General features: G+C 43.4%; 1 protein-coding gene across 2 annotated transcripts in view; it reads left to right on the top strand.

Moving 5' to 3' along the window:
- Positions 1-15,876, top strand: part of PRKCA (protein kinase C alpha) — a 299,582-nt gene that overhangs the window by 222,977 nt on the left and 60,729 nt on the right. For both annotated transcript variants that reach the window (XM_029079758.2, XM_029079757.2), the window contains exon 6: positions 15,209-15,365. In XM_029079758.2, the coding sequence (XP_028935591.1) occupies positions 15,209-15,365 (157 nt within the window). The remainder of the gene's footprint in view (positions 1-15,208; positions 15,366-15,876) is intronic.

Here is a 15,876-nt window from a genome sequence, read left to right as displayed (position 1 = left end):
TTTGAAATCGGAGACCCTTTAAAATCACCGATTGGAGAAAATGCCACAAAATTATCTTCCGCGTTCTGCCCGGCATAGTAATTAGGATCGATGGGAGTACTCTAGTGCATGCTACATAAATCCCATTAATCACAATAGTCATTATCATAATAATGATTCTTGCTGTTGGGGCGAACCCAACACTTCACGCTTTCCAGCTTTCTGCAGCGAATACCCAGATGAAACCCTAATTGAAGATCTGTCTTTTTCAGTGAACAGAGACAGCCTCAGGGAGAGTCTCTATCCAAACCATAAACATCGCCTCTGTTTCTCCGACCAGAATATTTCCCATTTCAGCAGTTTCCTGAGCATTGGCCCGGGGTGATTGCTTGGCCACCTGACCATCTGCCTCTCCTCCGGGCTTCTGGCTACCTGCCACCAAAGGGAATGGAAGCATTATTGAAAAGTCTGTCCAGTGGTGGCCCCGAGCATAGAAAAGGCATGTGAAAAATGAAATACCAGTTCTGAGGAATTTCAGTGCTTAATGGAAGGACAACAAAAACCCCGGGGAAAATCAGCTAATGACCAGTCAGTAAGGACAGGTGCCGATGGGGCCTTCCCTTAGTAGGGTAGCCTTCCCTTAATACAATTTGGTCAGGATTCAGAAGCTGGCGAGGTGTCGTTGGCTCTTCTAGCTTAGCACCACGGGCAAAGCTATTTTTCTTTTCAGGTGTTCTCGCTCAGAAGGGGAAGGATCCAGAAGTCATTTGGCTGCTTTCTGGGTATTCACTGACTGGGGTCTGTATTTTCAGATGACCTCCCCTCCGCTCCCCCACAAAATCAACTTTCCAAAACCGATAGGTGTTTTCTTGTTTGGGAGATTTGAGCACATATTTACTTTGAAAGTTCCTACTGTGTAGAACCATGGGCTCTGGGAACATTAAGCATTTTGTCTAAAATGTCTGGTAGTGGTCCAGAGGAAGAATTCTTATCTTCCCCCTTGATAACTGACAAATTTTTCAAATTTTCTTGCAGTGCTTTTACTGCACTTCTTTCTCTATCCATGTCTTATAGCTAGTGTTTCTTTACCTTCACAGTTACCTTTGGTTTAGATCTCCCACCTTAAACTTTTTCCAATTCCCCTTTCATTTCGATCCCTCTCTCCTCAGAGTCTACTTAAGATCTGCACTCGACTCTTCCCATGCTTCCTGCTGATCCCGAGTCTTTCTTCACTAGTCCTACTCCAAACCCACCCACCCACCCCCGAAGTACCCGAGAATTTCCATGTGAACCAGGGTTTACTCTCGGTCATACTTATACCTACAGCCTTAAAGCTTATTTTGTGAACGCGATATTAAATTGAGTGTCAGGGACTTGTACCCTCTTTCCACATTTTCAGCTTTATGCACTTCTTGTTTCATGAGAACCTCTTTATTCATTAGGCATGCTGGGTTCTTGCCTGGTTTAACGAATCTTCCGACCTCACCACATCCCAGAGGTGAAAGCCGACAACACTTCCTGAAAATCATTTGTTCAACCAGTGGTTTTCATTGAGGGCTTACAATGTGTAGAGCGCTTAACTAAGTGTTTGGGAGAGAACGATATAACAGAATTAGTGGACACGTTCCCTGCCTGTAATGAGCTTACAGTCTAGAGATATCTGTCTCTACTTACCTCCACTGCAGGGTCTGTTACAATGAAGAGTAGCACCAGGGTTATCAGAGAAGGGCACCCAAGCAGAGAGGGAACTATGCGCAAAGGAGCCTTGAGGCATCCACTGCCTAGGGCACATAGGAGCCTCTGCATAGTCCTTGAGCCCCCTCTCACAGGGATAATCAGATCATTTTATGGACAAGGATCAGAAAGTGTTCCAAGTTCTTCCGATCCAGGAACTATGGTGAAAGTTTTATAAGCGGGGAAGATTTCACCTTTAATCTCCTCTTGGCTTTTCAGTAGGTCATGTTGTAACACAGGTTTCTTACCGAAAGAAAAGAGAGACAGATTGAGAGAGAGAGAGAGAGAGAGAGAGAGAGTTATTGGGTTTATCTTGCTTCCTTCCAGACTTTGAGGCATGAACACAGTATTGAGAGGGTTAGGAGGAAGGAAGAGAAATGAGGTGAATTTTAGTCATGAATTATTTCTGTGAGCTCTACTTCAAGGTAAACGATGCATGTGCCACCATTTCCAGGTTTGATTTATAGGCTGTATCTTTGCTCAGAGAATGATAATTCTCCAGGCCACTCTGTCTTCAGTTCACCCCCATGTTTATCAAGATCAAGTGCATCATCTCCTAAGGTAAGAAGGGAAATTTTATGATTCCCATGTACCTGCACTATGGCAAGATATTAACGATTATTACTTTGTAAGTGAAGACTGTTAAATTGCCCTAAATTATTGTTCTGACACTGTAAAGAGGAGAGACAGGAGCAGTGTAGATCCTTCAAGGCAGAAATCGTCTCATACATCACTTGTACTCACCTAAGTGCTTAATACAGTGTTTTGAACACAGATGCTCAATTGGTACTGCTAATAGTAATTGATTGGCTTGTGAAATAAATATCGTTTTTCCACCTGAATACTTTCCCACAGACAAGCCCACCACCTTAGTCCTAGGGCTCCATTTCAGAATTTAATTTGGAAAATATCATTGACTAACATATTTGCCTTGTGATTTTGCCATTGGGTTTGGCTTCTCCAGGATGATTTTAACAGCCAGGTTCAGCAGGCGATTGCAGAGCAAGATTTCTTGTGTGTTGTGAATTTTTGAATTGCAATAATAATAATGAAAGTAGTATTCATTAAGTGCTAACTCTGTGCCAAGCACTCTGCTATCTGGGGTAGATACAAGATAATCAGCCACATAGGGCTCACAGTCTATGTAGGTGGGAATGCAGCTGTACAATCCCCATTTTACAGATGAGCAGAGATTTGCCCAAGGCTACACCGCAGACAAGTGGAGGAGCAGGAATTAGAACCCAGGTCCCCTGGCTCTTTCCCCTAGACCATGCACCTTCTTTCTCTAAGGCAAGAAATAAAAACCTCCTAATCCCTGTGTCACTGGTTCATTAATCACTCATATTTATCGAGGGCTCACTTGTATGCAGAGCACTGTACTAAGCACTTGGGTGAGTACAATATAGCAAAGTTGGTAGACACATTCCCTGCCCACAAGAAGCCTGCATTGTTTCTATAGCTCTTTGAGGCTTTCAGATTGAAGAGGTCATGTGTGGCAGGGATTATGCCATAGAAAGTGATGTGCTTTTACTCTTTTCCAAAGATAAAACTAAAACTGCCTTGAGGCTACGTAGGAGCCAGGTCTTTAATCGGCTGAGGACTGTGGCTGTCTGATTTCCAGACCAATAGAACTATTTATGGGCGTATTAGCCACTGCTTTGAGCTGGACCTGATTTCATTTGATCACATTGGTTGTTTTCATCTCACTGATTCTATTTTAAGTCCAGAGTGGGGAAGCCATCGGAAGCCTGCAGTGAGGTCCAGGAGAGGATGGAGTTAAAGGAACCACCTGGCTCATATCCCCACTCCCTGGGTTTTGACCCATCTTGTTAAACAACAGAATGTCAAGTGAGAGGTGGGCCCGAGGAAACGAGCCGTGGAACTTTTCTCCATTTCATTCCACTCCAGTACTATCATGCTGTTTCTCTGTTAAATGAATCGTGACATCACTGGGGGGGTGGAATGGTAGGGAGTACTAATTATGCAGGAAGAAATACAAATAGAGCAGATTTCTGGTGCCAAGAGAGAGCTGAATAATGACACCTTATTTTTCTCTTCTCCCTTGAGCAAACTGCATTTATCATTTTCTGTTTTCTTTTTCCTACCTCATCTTGGAGCATTTTTTTCTTGTTTCCCCTATATTTCCTGTGCTTGGGACTTTGGGTGGTGTCTAAGCCCTGGGGATCCAGAGATCTTTTAGGGGTGGTAGGAGGTGAAGAGGGGGGCTGCAGGGGGGTATGTGTGTGTGTGTTTATGTGTGTGTGTGTGTGTGTGTTTTGCAGTGAAATGCAGGACTAGAATAGTTATTTTTCATTCCCGGGCCTCGGGCTGTTGGTGTCATGCTGTCAAGAAGCACCCTCCACCAGTCTCCTGAGTGATTCTGCTCTCCTAGGCTTGTCCCCAAGTACAGTAATTTGTTGTCAGAGAATCTGTTAGAGCCCCTGCTTGACTCTACCATATGTCCACATAGATCATCAAGATGGACCCTGGTGGATTTACTGGTTGGATGTTTTATGGGAATTTATGCTAAAACCTGCTCATATTGCAACACCTCCACCTGTAAAGGCAGAGGCACCACTCCTCCAATCACTCCTGCAATTTATCCTGGCATGATGCAAAGCATCGGGATCCAATGTGGAGACTGTTCCTGAGATCTGTTTTGTTCTGTTCAAAAGTCCAAGTCCAAGTTGTTCCAAGTTGGTTCTAGAGAATGATCCCCTAATAGTGCCTTGGTAGATCCAAATGATATTACCCAGCTTCCCTTTCAGTGATTTCCCCAAATGTCACAGGTTCAGTCATAATAATAATAATAATAATGATTGTGCTTTAATTAAGTGCTTACTATGTGCCAGGCACTGTTCTCAGTGCTGGGGTAGATAAAAGATAATAAGGCTGGACATAGCCCATGTCCCACTTACGGCTCACAGTCTCTGTAGAAGGGAGAACAGGTATTGAATCCCCATTTTACAGTTGAGGAAACTGAGGCCCAGAGAAGCGACGTGACTTGCCCAAGGTCACCCAGTGAGCAGTCGGCAGAGCCAGGATGAGAACCCAGGTCTTCGGACACCCAGGCCCGTGCTTTTCCCACTAGGCTATGCTGCTTCCCAGAACCTTTCCAAGTGAAAAATGAGAGTACCTGGTCTGCCCCAGTAATGGATGGTGCAGAAAGAAGTAGAGTCTGTTAGGACGGGGGAAGTGAGGGAGCTCGGACCTCTGTGCACTCATCTGCCTCTGCCAAAGTCTGCTGTCATATACCTCTTTTCTTCTCTCACACCTGGCCAAAGTGTGGCTTTCTCTCAATGTATTGTAAGGATTCATTATAATCCTCGAGTCCCTCCAGATGGACATTTTGTGTATTGCATTTAAAATTTAATAAAGAGAAGATCACCTTCTCATATACTGGAAGTTTTCAAATAATTACCTGTAGTTTGTCGTTGTTGTACATTTGCATACATGGAGTTATACATATATAAACATGTATTTGTATCTCTGTGTATATATGGAGAGAGAGAGAGGGAGGGAGGGAGAGAGAGAGGATGTGTGAGCACTGCCCTTTTGGAAGATGAAGTTTTGGAAGATGCCGACTGTGAGTGATTTCCACCCTAACAGGTGTGGCTGAAAGATCTCGGATATGATAGATGCTTCATTACACAGTTAGATGCACATTAAGGCAGTTCTTTTCCGAGAGGGTGTTGATTACTGCCTGCAGGTTCTGTCATTGTCTTTGTAACTTTTAGAGGAGATGCCAAAGCACAGCCTACTTAAGCATAACAAGTTTAGGTGCTTTTGGCTTTGGGAACATTACAGGAGAAGGGCCCAATCCCAAGAGGAACTCTGTCCTTTCGAACTTATCCTAAGCAAAGGCATAGTCGAAGGACTCTTCAATTTGGACTACAAAGTAGACATTGAGACTTTAAAACAGATAGAAGGGAGAATTTTCTTCTATGCCAACCCCTCTGGACCCAAAGCGCTTATATCAGATATCTCATTTTATCCTCTCAATAAATGTCTGGGGTGTGACATACGGAGAGGCAGGAAGTTGGAGAGAGCAGATATTGTTTTTCCCATTTTGTAGGTGAGGGAACCGAGACCTAGAGCGATCAGGTGACTTGCCCAGTCACCCAGGAGGCTGGTGTCAGAGCTGGGACTAAAAGCCAGGTCTCCTGACACCCAGTTCTCGGATGTTTACATCAGACCAGATGTGAGCAAAATCATTCTTTAGGAATATAAAATATAATCCAGACAGGAACAGAATTCTTAGAGCTTTCACAAGGATTCTGTCTGTTAAAGCACATTAAACTCAACATCTGAAGCTCAGTTTGTTAATTTCTCTTCTAATCTTCACTTCCTCCAAATTTTATCATTCAGTCCCCAGGGATCATATAAGAGCCAGAGGTAAATTGCTTTCAAATTATTCAGTAAATGTAAGCCACTTTCCATTAACGCATATGATCCTGGAGGACATGTATTTCGGGATACCAGGACCTTTCTCCTCCTGAAGGCATTATGGTTACTGTAGGGTGAGGACAACTTACATTGCCTCCTTTATCTGTCTATACTAATGAAATATTTCTTGGCATATTTCTAGCATTTTTAGGAAGCCAGATACAACAGTGGTTTCAGACACTTTTAGAGTGCTATGCCATTGCTGCATTTCATTTTTTGTTGCATTTCAAGATTACGAGTAGAAACAAATGGAGTCCATTTAACTTTGCACTGATTTTGCTTTTGCTTTTTCCATTGTAATTTGTCATTTTGCCCATATTTCTGATTGAGTCCACGTATATTAAAGCTCCTCCACTCAAGCAAGCTGTTCACTCAGTGACTAGAATAGTCACCCTTGTTTAATCGAGGAACCCTTAACATCATTTCCACTGGGGGAGAGGTTAGTGGTTTAGTGCACCTCAAGCCAGTCTAATGTCAGGTCTTACTGGTTGGCTACCCATCACTGAATGAACACCAGGCTCATAAATTATTCCAACTGGTCTCTTTCCCCTCAGTCACATCAGAGAACCTGACAGTCGAGGAGGTCCCAGGCTGAAAAACTCTCCTTTCCCCAAGGTACAGAGGTACTTCCTACAGTAATGATAATAATAATAATTATGGTATTTGTTGAGGGCTTACTATGTGCCAAACACTTGCGAACCCCCAAGCATTCCCGAATTGTTACTCTCTGAAATGAAAGGAACAGACTGCTCAAGTCTTGTAACGGCTACTTAGAAATGCAAAGTGAATTTATATCAGATTCAATCATTCAGTGGTATTTATTGAGCACTTACACGGTGTGCGGGGCAGTGTACTAAGCGCTTGGGTGAATACACTGTAACAGAGTTGATAGACACATTCCCTGCCCACAACAGGCTTAATGTAAAGCTAAATACAGTATATGACAGTGTAGTTCTCATTGCAGTTATTGTCCTCGATGCTGCTTTCTCTTCTTGCATGTCCCACTTTGGGCACTGTGTGTCTCTTTGGATTCTTGCTCAGGCACAGAATTATTTTTCCTGGCTGAGTGGAAATCTGCCCAACATAAAAATATCCCCTCGCTTGTTTTCTAAGTCTCTAGCATTTTTCTCCCCCTTTTGCACTTTTTGTGCAGTATCCTTCTTTTCTGATGATAACTGTGCAAAGTAAGCATTTCTCCCTCCCACAACAGAAGGAAGCGTTTCTGGCACAAAGGTGATGTAGAATAGAATCCAATTCTGCCTGCCAGTCTTCTGCAATAAGTGTCAGAACGTGCTTAGCGGTCCTGCCCTTTACGGCGGGTTTTCTGGAGCAGCCATCTTGTGCCTGTGCCATGGTCCTTGTTATTTGTTATCATCCAGGAACTGTGAAGAGTGTGTTGTCTCTGAGAAAAGTCATAACAGTAGCCCTTATGTTTCTAAAGGAACATACACACTGATTTTAAAAAAACTCACTGTCCCCAGACTAGAGTGAATCGATTTCCAGAATTGCTGGAAGGTGTCCCTTTAAAGCATGGAGTCACTGTCGGCCATTAGGATGACTCTAGCCTAGAGGCCGAAGTGCCACAGATTGAAAATAGAGAGGGCTCATTTCCTTTGTTTGGTACAAGTAAGGGGATTACTCAAAGCCTCAGGGACCCATCTTTAGCTGAAATGTTTCAAACCAATGTCAATGGGTCCATTTCTAGTAGTTGCCCTAGGCAGAACATGCTCAATTAGTCGGGATAGGTTTCTTCCAAAAGGCCCAGTCCAAATCCAAGGTCCTGATTAGTTCTCTCAAGTACAGAGCTATGTCCGAGTACCCAACAGGAGTCATAGCACTCTCTTGAATTGCTTTTATGGCATGGGCCTGGGATTCAGGAGGTCATGGGCTCTAATCCCGGCCCAGCCACTTGTCAACTGTGTGACCTTGGGCAACTCACTTCACTTCTCTGGGCCTCCAGTTCCCTCATTTGTAAAATGGGGATTCAGACTGTGAGCCCCATGTGGGACAGGGACCGTGTCCCACCTGATTACCTCGTATCTACCCCAGTGCTTAGAACAGTGCTTGGCACATAATAAGCACCTAACAAATACCATAGGTATTATTATTTTATCCAGTGTCTTCCTTAATAATAAGATTAAGTATGGAACAAGGTGCTTACTAGATGCTGAATAGAGTAGAGCAGATGCTGAGATGCTAGTGCTGAACACTGGGATAGAAGAAAATGATCAAATTGGACACATACTCTGGCCTACCTAGGGCTCACAATCCAAGAGCTTGGTGTTCTTAGTGCTTGTTGCTTGGTCCTCTAATATACTTATTTGGGAAAACCCAGAAAACAGTTTCTCAATTTATGACGGTGAGAATAAAGCAGAGGAATTGTTTTAATACTGCCCTCCTCTGAAGAATGCAACTGGAGTTTTTTGGGAGGTTTTTATTGGTGCTTGTTAAGTGCTTAATATGTCCCAGATCACTTAATAAGTCCAGGGGTGGACACAAGCTAATCAGGTTGGGCACAGTCCAACATTCCTCGTGGGAAAATGAACCAGAGTTGTATTTTTCATGGAAGCCAATTGGTTCTTAGAGATCTCTAGGAGGTGTACTGTCAGCCCAAAGCAATTCCAGTCATTTACCTAACAGTATTGGCTAAAATAAAGGATGTTATCCAGGTCTTCCTTCAGTGATTCCTGTTGCTGATCTTGCTCTGAGCAGGGTGTGTTCTTGAAAGCGGCTGGTGTAGGGACAGAAGATTTCCAAAGCCACTTTCTTGAAAGCACAGTGAGATGTGAAACAATTTGTCTTTTTTTTTTTTGGCTAGATCAAAAACGGAATATCTCCTTTGAGAGAGGTCAAAACTATCTCGTCCGAGTAACTTGAGGAACAAACCCAGTGATAAAAACAACGAGACCGTTTGGAGAAATCAATTCCTAGTCATTGCTTGTGGTCAGGTTCCTTTAATGGTCTGCCCTGCTTCTTTGCCATTTTTTTGCACTTAGATCTGGTGTTCAGATTTAATTAATTTCCTATGGCTGGTGTTACCACCTCTGTTTTCTATCATAATTCTAATGAGTCAAACATTTTAGCAAGCTCTGAACAGGTTTTGGATGTGAGGTCGTTGCAGATATTCTGAGGTTTCTCACTTTTCCTCGGCTTCCACAGGCGAAAGAGAAATGTGTCTGTGTGTGTTCATCTGCAACAGAATAATCTGATTACATAAGTGAAGTTGCTGGGTAGTTAGAGGCAAGGGCCCTCTCCAACTCCCAACGGTTAGGGTGTAGTAGTAATTAAATTTACTGCATTCTTACTGAGAACATCAGTAGCCTGAGTGGATAGAGCACAGGAATGGAAGTCAGAAGGGTCTGGGTTCTGATCCTGGTTCTGCCACTTGTCTGCCATGTGATCTTGGGCAAGTCATTTCATCTATGCCTCTGTTACTTCATCTGTAAATTGGTAATTAAGACTGTGAGCCCCATGAGGGACAGGGACTATGTCCAACCCGAAATCCTTGTATCCACTTAAAACAGTGCTTGGCACAGAGGAAGCCCTTAATGAAAGCCATAATTATTTTTAATTATCAGGAGCAAAAGACTCATTCCCTGTTTCTACAGAGCATAGAGTCGAATGAGGAGTTTAATGGGGATCTGGTCTTCATGGGGCAGCCTCGAGGACCCTACTTGAAATTTCCAGGGTCCCTTGAGGGTGTTAAACTCAGGGTTGAAATGTTCCAGGCCTCCCTCACTCCCTCAGGGATTCTGCAGGCCAAGAGGAGTGGTCCAAAGGACGACAGCCCATTTGGAAAACCTCTGGACAACCACCAGACCTAGCAGTACCACCCCACAAAAGTCCCTAAACTGAGATCCCAGCTAGCCCAACCCAGGGGTGCTGGCAGCCCGGAGTGGGTCCCTTGAGGCCTTTCTGGGCCAAACCGATTCCCCAGGGCACTCTGTAATCTCCTCAAGGTTTAGGAAACCCTTTTTGGTCAGAAATTTATCAGATATGGTCCACCCCATTTTGTAGGGAAACTGGAAATTTTCTAGGTTGCATAGTAGGGTGATGAGACAGTTTTGTTCGAGTCTATTGTTTTCCCCTTATGGAAAACAAGGAAACATGGTTTCAGAGGAGAAAGAGAGCCTCATTAGCTTTCTGAAACTCCTTAAAAGTCATTCTTTCAGCTTTTGATTGAATAAAACTGTAGTTACCTGATCTTTTGGCTCCTGATGGCTGTTGGCATTCATAAATGTAGCAAAAAGGCAGAGAGAATATGTTCTTTGTATTTGTTAGAAAACCCTCAATACTTGACCCAGCGAGGTACTACTCTGAGGACTCTTATCAAAGATGGTCAAATAGGAAGACTCTACACAAAGCCAAAGATAAAATCAATCATATTTATTGAGCGCTTATTGTATGTAGATCACTGTACCTGGATAAAAAGCAAGTTTTCCAAATGATCAGAATTGCTTCCAAAGTTTCAGTGAAAGACATTTGAAAAAGACTAAGAATGCGATCTGTTGTCAGGGTAAGAATAAAGGACGTATTTGAAAGTGTAAATTCGGCTAAATCACAACGGCCTTTCCGGTACTTTTGCTGAAATGCTTTTTATGTGCAGTGGCCACAGGAAAAGCTTTTTCCGGGTTTATAAATTCAACCAAAATTTTGCAGGTGAATTTCAGAAAATCATTATAATTTTATCTTGTCACCTCCTCTCCTTCAGTTAATTTTAAAGTGTAGCACTGTGCGGACCTCACGGGATAACATTATGGAAGGGAACGCAAGACATCCATTTTCAGTTTCTGATTCATCGAAGCCTGTCAGCAGCTTAGCAGTAGGTGGTATCCTGAAAAAATTGTTAATCCAAAACCTGTTCTGCTCTAGTGAAGTTAGACAGCGATAGCACCATGCAATTTTAAATGATGGTGCTTGAGTTGGAAGCCCTCCTTCTTAAACCTTGAAAACCCCATCAAGATTTCATCATCTTTCCTGAAGAGATCCGCTCTGAATGCCTATTTGTGTGTTGACTGTCAAGACTGTTGAATGAAGTTGAAAAAAGTCAGAATCCACAATCAGTCACTGACAAGCTGGAGGAAACTCAAAAAACACTCAACAGCTTTTATGGTTTTCATCATTAGCCAACTGATAGTATGACCTTCTTTGTGCTCTGAAGTATTAGAAAGCAAAAAGCATTTCTGCCTATCTTCTTTTTCAATCAGGTAGTCTTTCCTCCCTAATTCCAAAGGGCAGGGAGGCCTATGGATTTCATTCCCTCCCCAGTAGCTCTTTTAAAAGAACCCCACTAGTCCCATTTACTCACTTTAATAGTTTCTCGTGTCTTCGGAGGTTCTGAGTTGCAAGACACTATTTGTGTCATATTTGGTCATTTATAGCATCACATTCAGAGATTGATGGAAGGTTTTCCAGGGTTCTTTCCATCAAAATGGCTCCTCTTTTTCCCGGACCAGCTTGACAATCTCCTCCATCCGCCTGTAAGCTCCTTATGGACTGGGAACATGTCTATCAACCCTGTTGTATTTTATTCGCCAAGTATTTAGTAGAGTTCTCTGCACACAGTAAGTACTCAGTACGTACTTTGACTCCTGATTCATAGAGTCTTGAATAAAGTTGCTTGAAAGAAGTCCCTCCAGGGTCATAATTCTAAGACTGAGCATTGCAGTGTCCTTTTTTTTTTTCTTACTCAAAGCCTGAATCAAATTTTTGCCCTAATACTGGATGATGTCATCCACCTAGGCTGTGAGGGTATCTTGGAGACATTGCTGTCTAAAATGAATGCTATCCATGAGTGGAAAAAAAAAAACAAACCTATGAAGAGCTGATATCTTCTTTGCACCAGGCAAATGCAAAGCTCAATCAGTCAATCGCTGAGTACAATACAACAGATTTGGTAGACGCATTCCCTGCCCATAACTCAAACTGATTATATTCCATTGGTCCTTTGCTTTTTTTTAATGGGATTTGTGAGGTGCTCAGTACGTTGCAGGCACTGTACTACGTGCTGGAGGAGATACAAACTGATCAAGTTGTACACAGTCCATGGCTCGCAGTCTTATCCCCATTTTCCAGATGAGGTAACTGAGGCACACAGAAGTTAAGTGATTTGCCCAAAGTCATACAGCAGACAAGTGGCAGAGCTGGGATTAGAACCCAGGTCCTTCTTACCCTCAGGCCTGTAGTCTGCTTACAAAGCCTCGCTATTTCTCATTTGTCATCGTCACTGCTTAGTGCTTGGGGTTGCCTTGATTGTTGCCCCTCTAGGGTCTCGTCTCCCCAGATCTCTATTCAAAGAGCCCTTCCATTCCTGATTGCTTCACTCCAAGCTGGCTTCTTAATGCAGAGTTTGAGAGTAAAATGAACAATGTCCTTGTTTCTCATCAACACGATTAGGTCCAGTCCCTCCTGAGTAGAAATTTTCAGGGAGAACGTGTTGGCATATCAGCTGAAATAATTTCATGGAATTTATTCAGTTAGAACCGTTTTCTTCTTCAGAATAACAGTAGCCGCTTGATGCTTGCCAGCATGAGCTTTAACAGAACACACACCCAGGTGATAAATGGTACACAGAGTCCCTTAACTATGTATCTTCCCACCCAAACCCTGCCCTTCTCGTAATAATAATAATTGTGGTATTTATATAGCACTTACTATGTAGCAAGCACTGTAATAAGCGCTGGGGTAGACACAGATTAATCGGTTGAACGTAGTCCCCGACCCTAATGGGGCTAATAGTACTTGAATGTACTTGGGGAAGCAGTGTGTGGCTTAGTGGAAAGAATATGCGCTTGGGAGCCAGTGGTCATGCGTTCTAATCTTGCCTCCGCCACTGGTCAGCTGTGTGACTTTGGGCAAGTCACTTCACTTCTCTGTGCCTCAGTTACCTCATCTGTAAAATGGGGATTAGGACTGTGAGCCCCACATGGGACAACCTGAGAACCTTGTATCTACCCCAGCGCTTCACAACAGTGCTTGGCACGTAGTAAGCACGTCACAAACACCATTACTATTATTATAGTCGTAATCCCCACTTTGCAGTTGAGGGAATTGAGGCACAGAGAAATTGATTGACTTGCCCAAGGTCACATAGCGGACAAGTGGGGGAGCTGGGATTAGAACCCAGGTCCTTCTGACCTCTAAGCCCATGACCTATCCACTAGGCCACTGCTGCTTCCCTTGACTTTCCCATCGCTGTAGAGAGAGACACAATCCTTCCTGTCTCACTTATGGCTTATGGCATTATCCTTGACTCCTCTCTCTCATTCAACCCAAAGAGAGTCAATTTTGTTGGTTCAGCCTCACAACGTAGGTAAAAATCCACCCTTTCCTCCCCATCCAAACTGCTACTCTCTTAATCTAAATCGCTTATTCTCTCCTTTCTTGATTACACCTTGCTGACCTCCTTGCCTCATTCCTCTCCCCACTCCAGACCATACTTAATTCTACTTCCCAGAACATTGTCCTATAAAAACATTCAGTTGGTGTCTCCCCATTCCTCAGGAACCTTCAGTGGTTGCCCATCCACCTCTACATCAAACAGAAACTACTTGCCCTCGGTTTTAAAGCGTTCAACTACCTTGCCCCCTCCTACCTCACCTCACCACACTCCTACTTACAACCTGGCCGGCCAACTTCACTCCTCTAAAACCAACCTCTCCATCTCATTCTGCTTCCAGCATGGAGTGCCCTCCCTCTTCTTGTCCAACAGACAGTTACTCTCCCCAACCTCAAAGCCTTATTGAAGAAACACCTCATCCAAAAGGCCTTCCCTTACGCACCCTCTATTCCTTTTCTTCCACTCCCTTCTGTGTCTTCCTGACTTGCTTAGTGGATACAGCAGAGGCCTGGGAGTCAGAAGACCCTGAGTTCTAATCCCAGCTCTGCCATATGTCTGCCGTGTGACCTTGGGCAAGTGACTTTACTTCTCTGAGCCTCAACTACCTCATCTGTAACATGAGGAATAAGCGTGTGAGCCCCACGTGAGTTAGGGACTGCGTCCCAACGGATTGACTTGTATCTACCTCAGAACAGTGCCTGGCACGTAGTAAGCGCTTAATGAGTACCATAATTATTCAGTGTTATTATTTATTCATCCCCCTCCCAGCCCCAGAGCACTTATGTATGTATCCATAATATTATTTATTTGTAGTAATGTCTGTCTTATTTATTTGTAGTAATGTCTGTCTCCCCCTGTAGACTTTAAGCTCACGTGTGCAGGAAATATGTCTGTTACAGTGTTCTCCACACAGTAAGCCCTCAATAAATACAGTTGATTTAGCCTGAAGCTAAATTACAAAATGAGAGTTGGAGCCCCTTGAGTTTGCGTTTGTGTCTTCGCGTTCTCTGAAAGCCAAGCATGGTAAAGGTTTATTGTCCCTCTTCCTAGTGTTTGGTAAAAAATGTCTTTTAAGGACATGTTTTTGAGAAAATGTCTCTGTTTCTTGTTCAAGACAGTAGAAAAGCGACTGTCACCTCACACTGAGTTGGCCCCTTTCAGATATGATGTGGAGTTTGGATTCGCTGAATCTTTCTAGCAGATGAGAATTGCATTTTTGCATGAATTCATGCTGTTGTACTCACCCGTTCCCCCTGCCAGCACATGCGCACAACTCTTTCTTTAAAAATGGGGCCCACCAAGCCCAAGCAGGTTTGTGCTGTTGGAAGAACGTACCATAATTCCCTGATTGCATCGTGACCAAAACCTCTATTGAAAATGGGCGTTCTGGGAGAAAAGATTGTAGTGGACTGCAAGGTGCCTATTTTAAACTGAAACTTCCATGGGGAGCCAGCCACCTCTTGCTGTGATTCAGGAGGAGTGGGATACTAGCAGTAACAGTGGAAAATCTCTCTGAGGAACCAGTCCTGGATAGCACTACTGAATGAGGTTGGTTCTTTTGCGAAGTTTCAGGTGGCCGTGTTCTTTCCATTCCCCTAATCGACATTTAGCCTAGCTGATGTCCTGTCTTGTTTAGCTTGATGAGTTTTAAATAGTAGTAGAGCTTCTTTCTATCAACGGTTGATGAGGTCTTCTTTTCTTTTTTCATAGTACGAGATGCGAAGAATTTAATCCCTATGGATCCAAACGGCCTCTCAGATCCCTATGTGAAGCTGAAACTTATTCCTGACCCAAAGAATGAAAGTAAACAGAAAACCAAAACCATCCGTTCCACACTGAACCCTCAATGGAATGAATCGTTTACATTGTAAGTGGAAATGGATTCTCCTCTTTGATCGATTCCCCACCTGAGGGCCTTCTACTACGACTCTTCACAACACTGATTTATTACAAAAATGACAATACTTTGTTCTTTCTCTACCAAAGTGCTTTTACCAACAGGATTGTTTATTCTAGGTCTCAGAGAAGATAGGTGACTTTCCACCTTCTCTGCTATAGTAGTAATATGTAAAGTATTGTACAAAGCCCTGGGAAGAAGTACAAAGATTCAAAGTTGATTGGAGAAGCAGCGTGGGTTAGTGGAAAGAGCACAGGCTTGGGAGACAGAGGGTCCTGGGTTCTAATCCCGGCTCCGCCACTTGTCAGCTGTGTGACTGTGGGCGAGTCACTTAGCTTCTCTGTGCCTCATTTACCTCATCTGTAAAATGAATATTAAGACTGTGAGCCCTACATGGAATAACCTAATTACCTTGTACCTACTCTATGGCTTAGAACAGTGCTTAGCGCATAGTAAGCGCTTAACAAATACCATCATTATT

Source organism: Ornithorhynchus anatinus, chromosome 15, assembly GCF_004115215.2.
Source record: "Ornithorhynchus anatinus isolate Pmale09 chromosome 15, mOrnAna1.pri.v4, whole genome shotgun sequence".
Classification (NCBI taxonomy): Eukaryota; Metazoa; Chordata; class Mammalia; order Monotremata; family Ornithorhynchidae; genus Ornithorhynchus; species Ornithorhynchus anatinus.
Note: the sequence above shows the minus strand (reverse complement) of the source record. Positions and strands in the feature narration are given on the sequence as shown.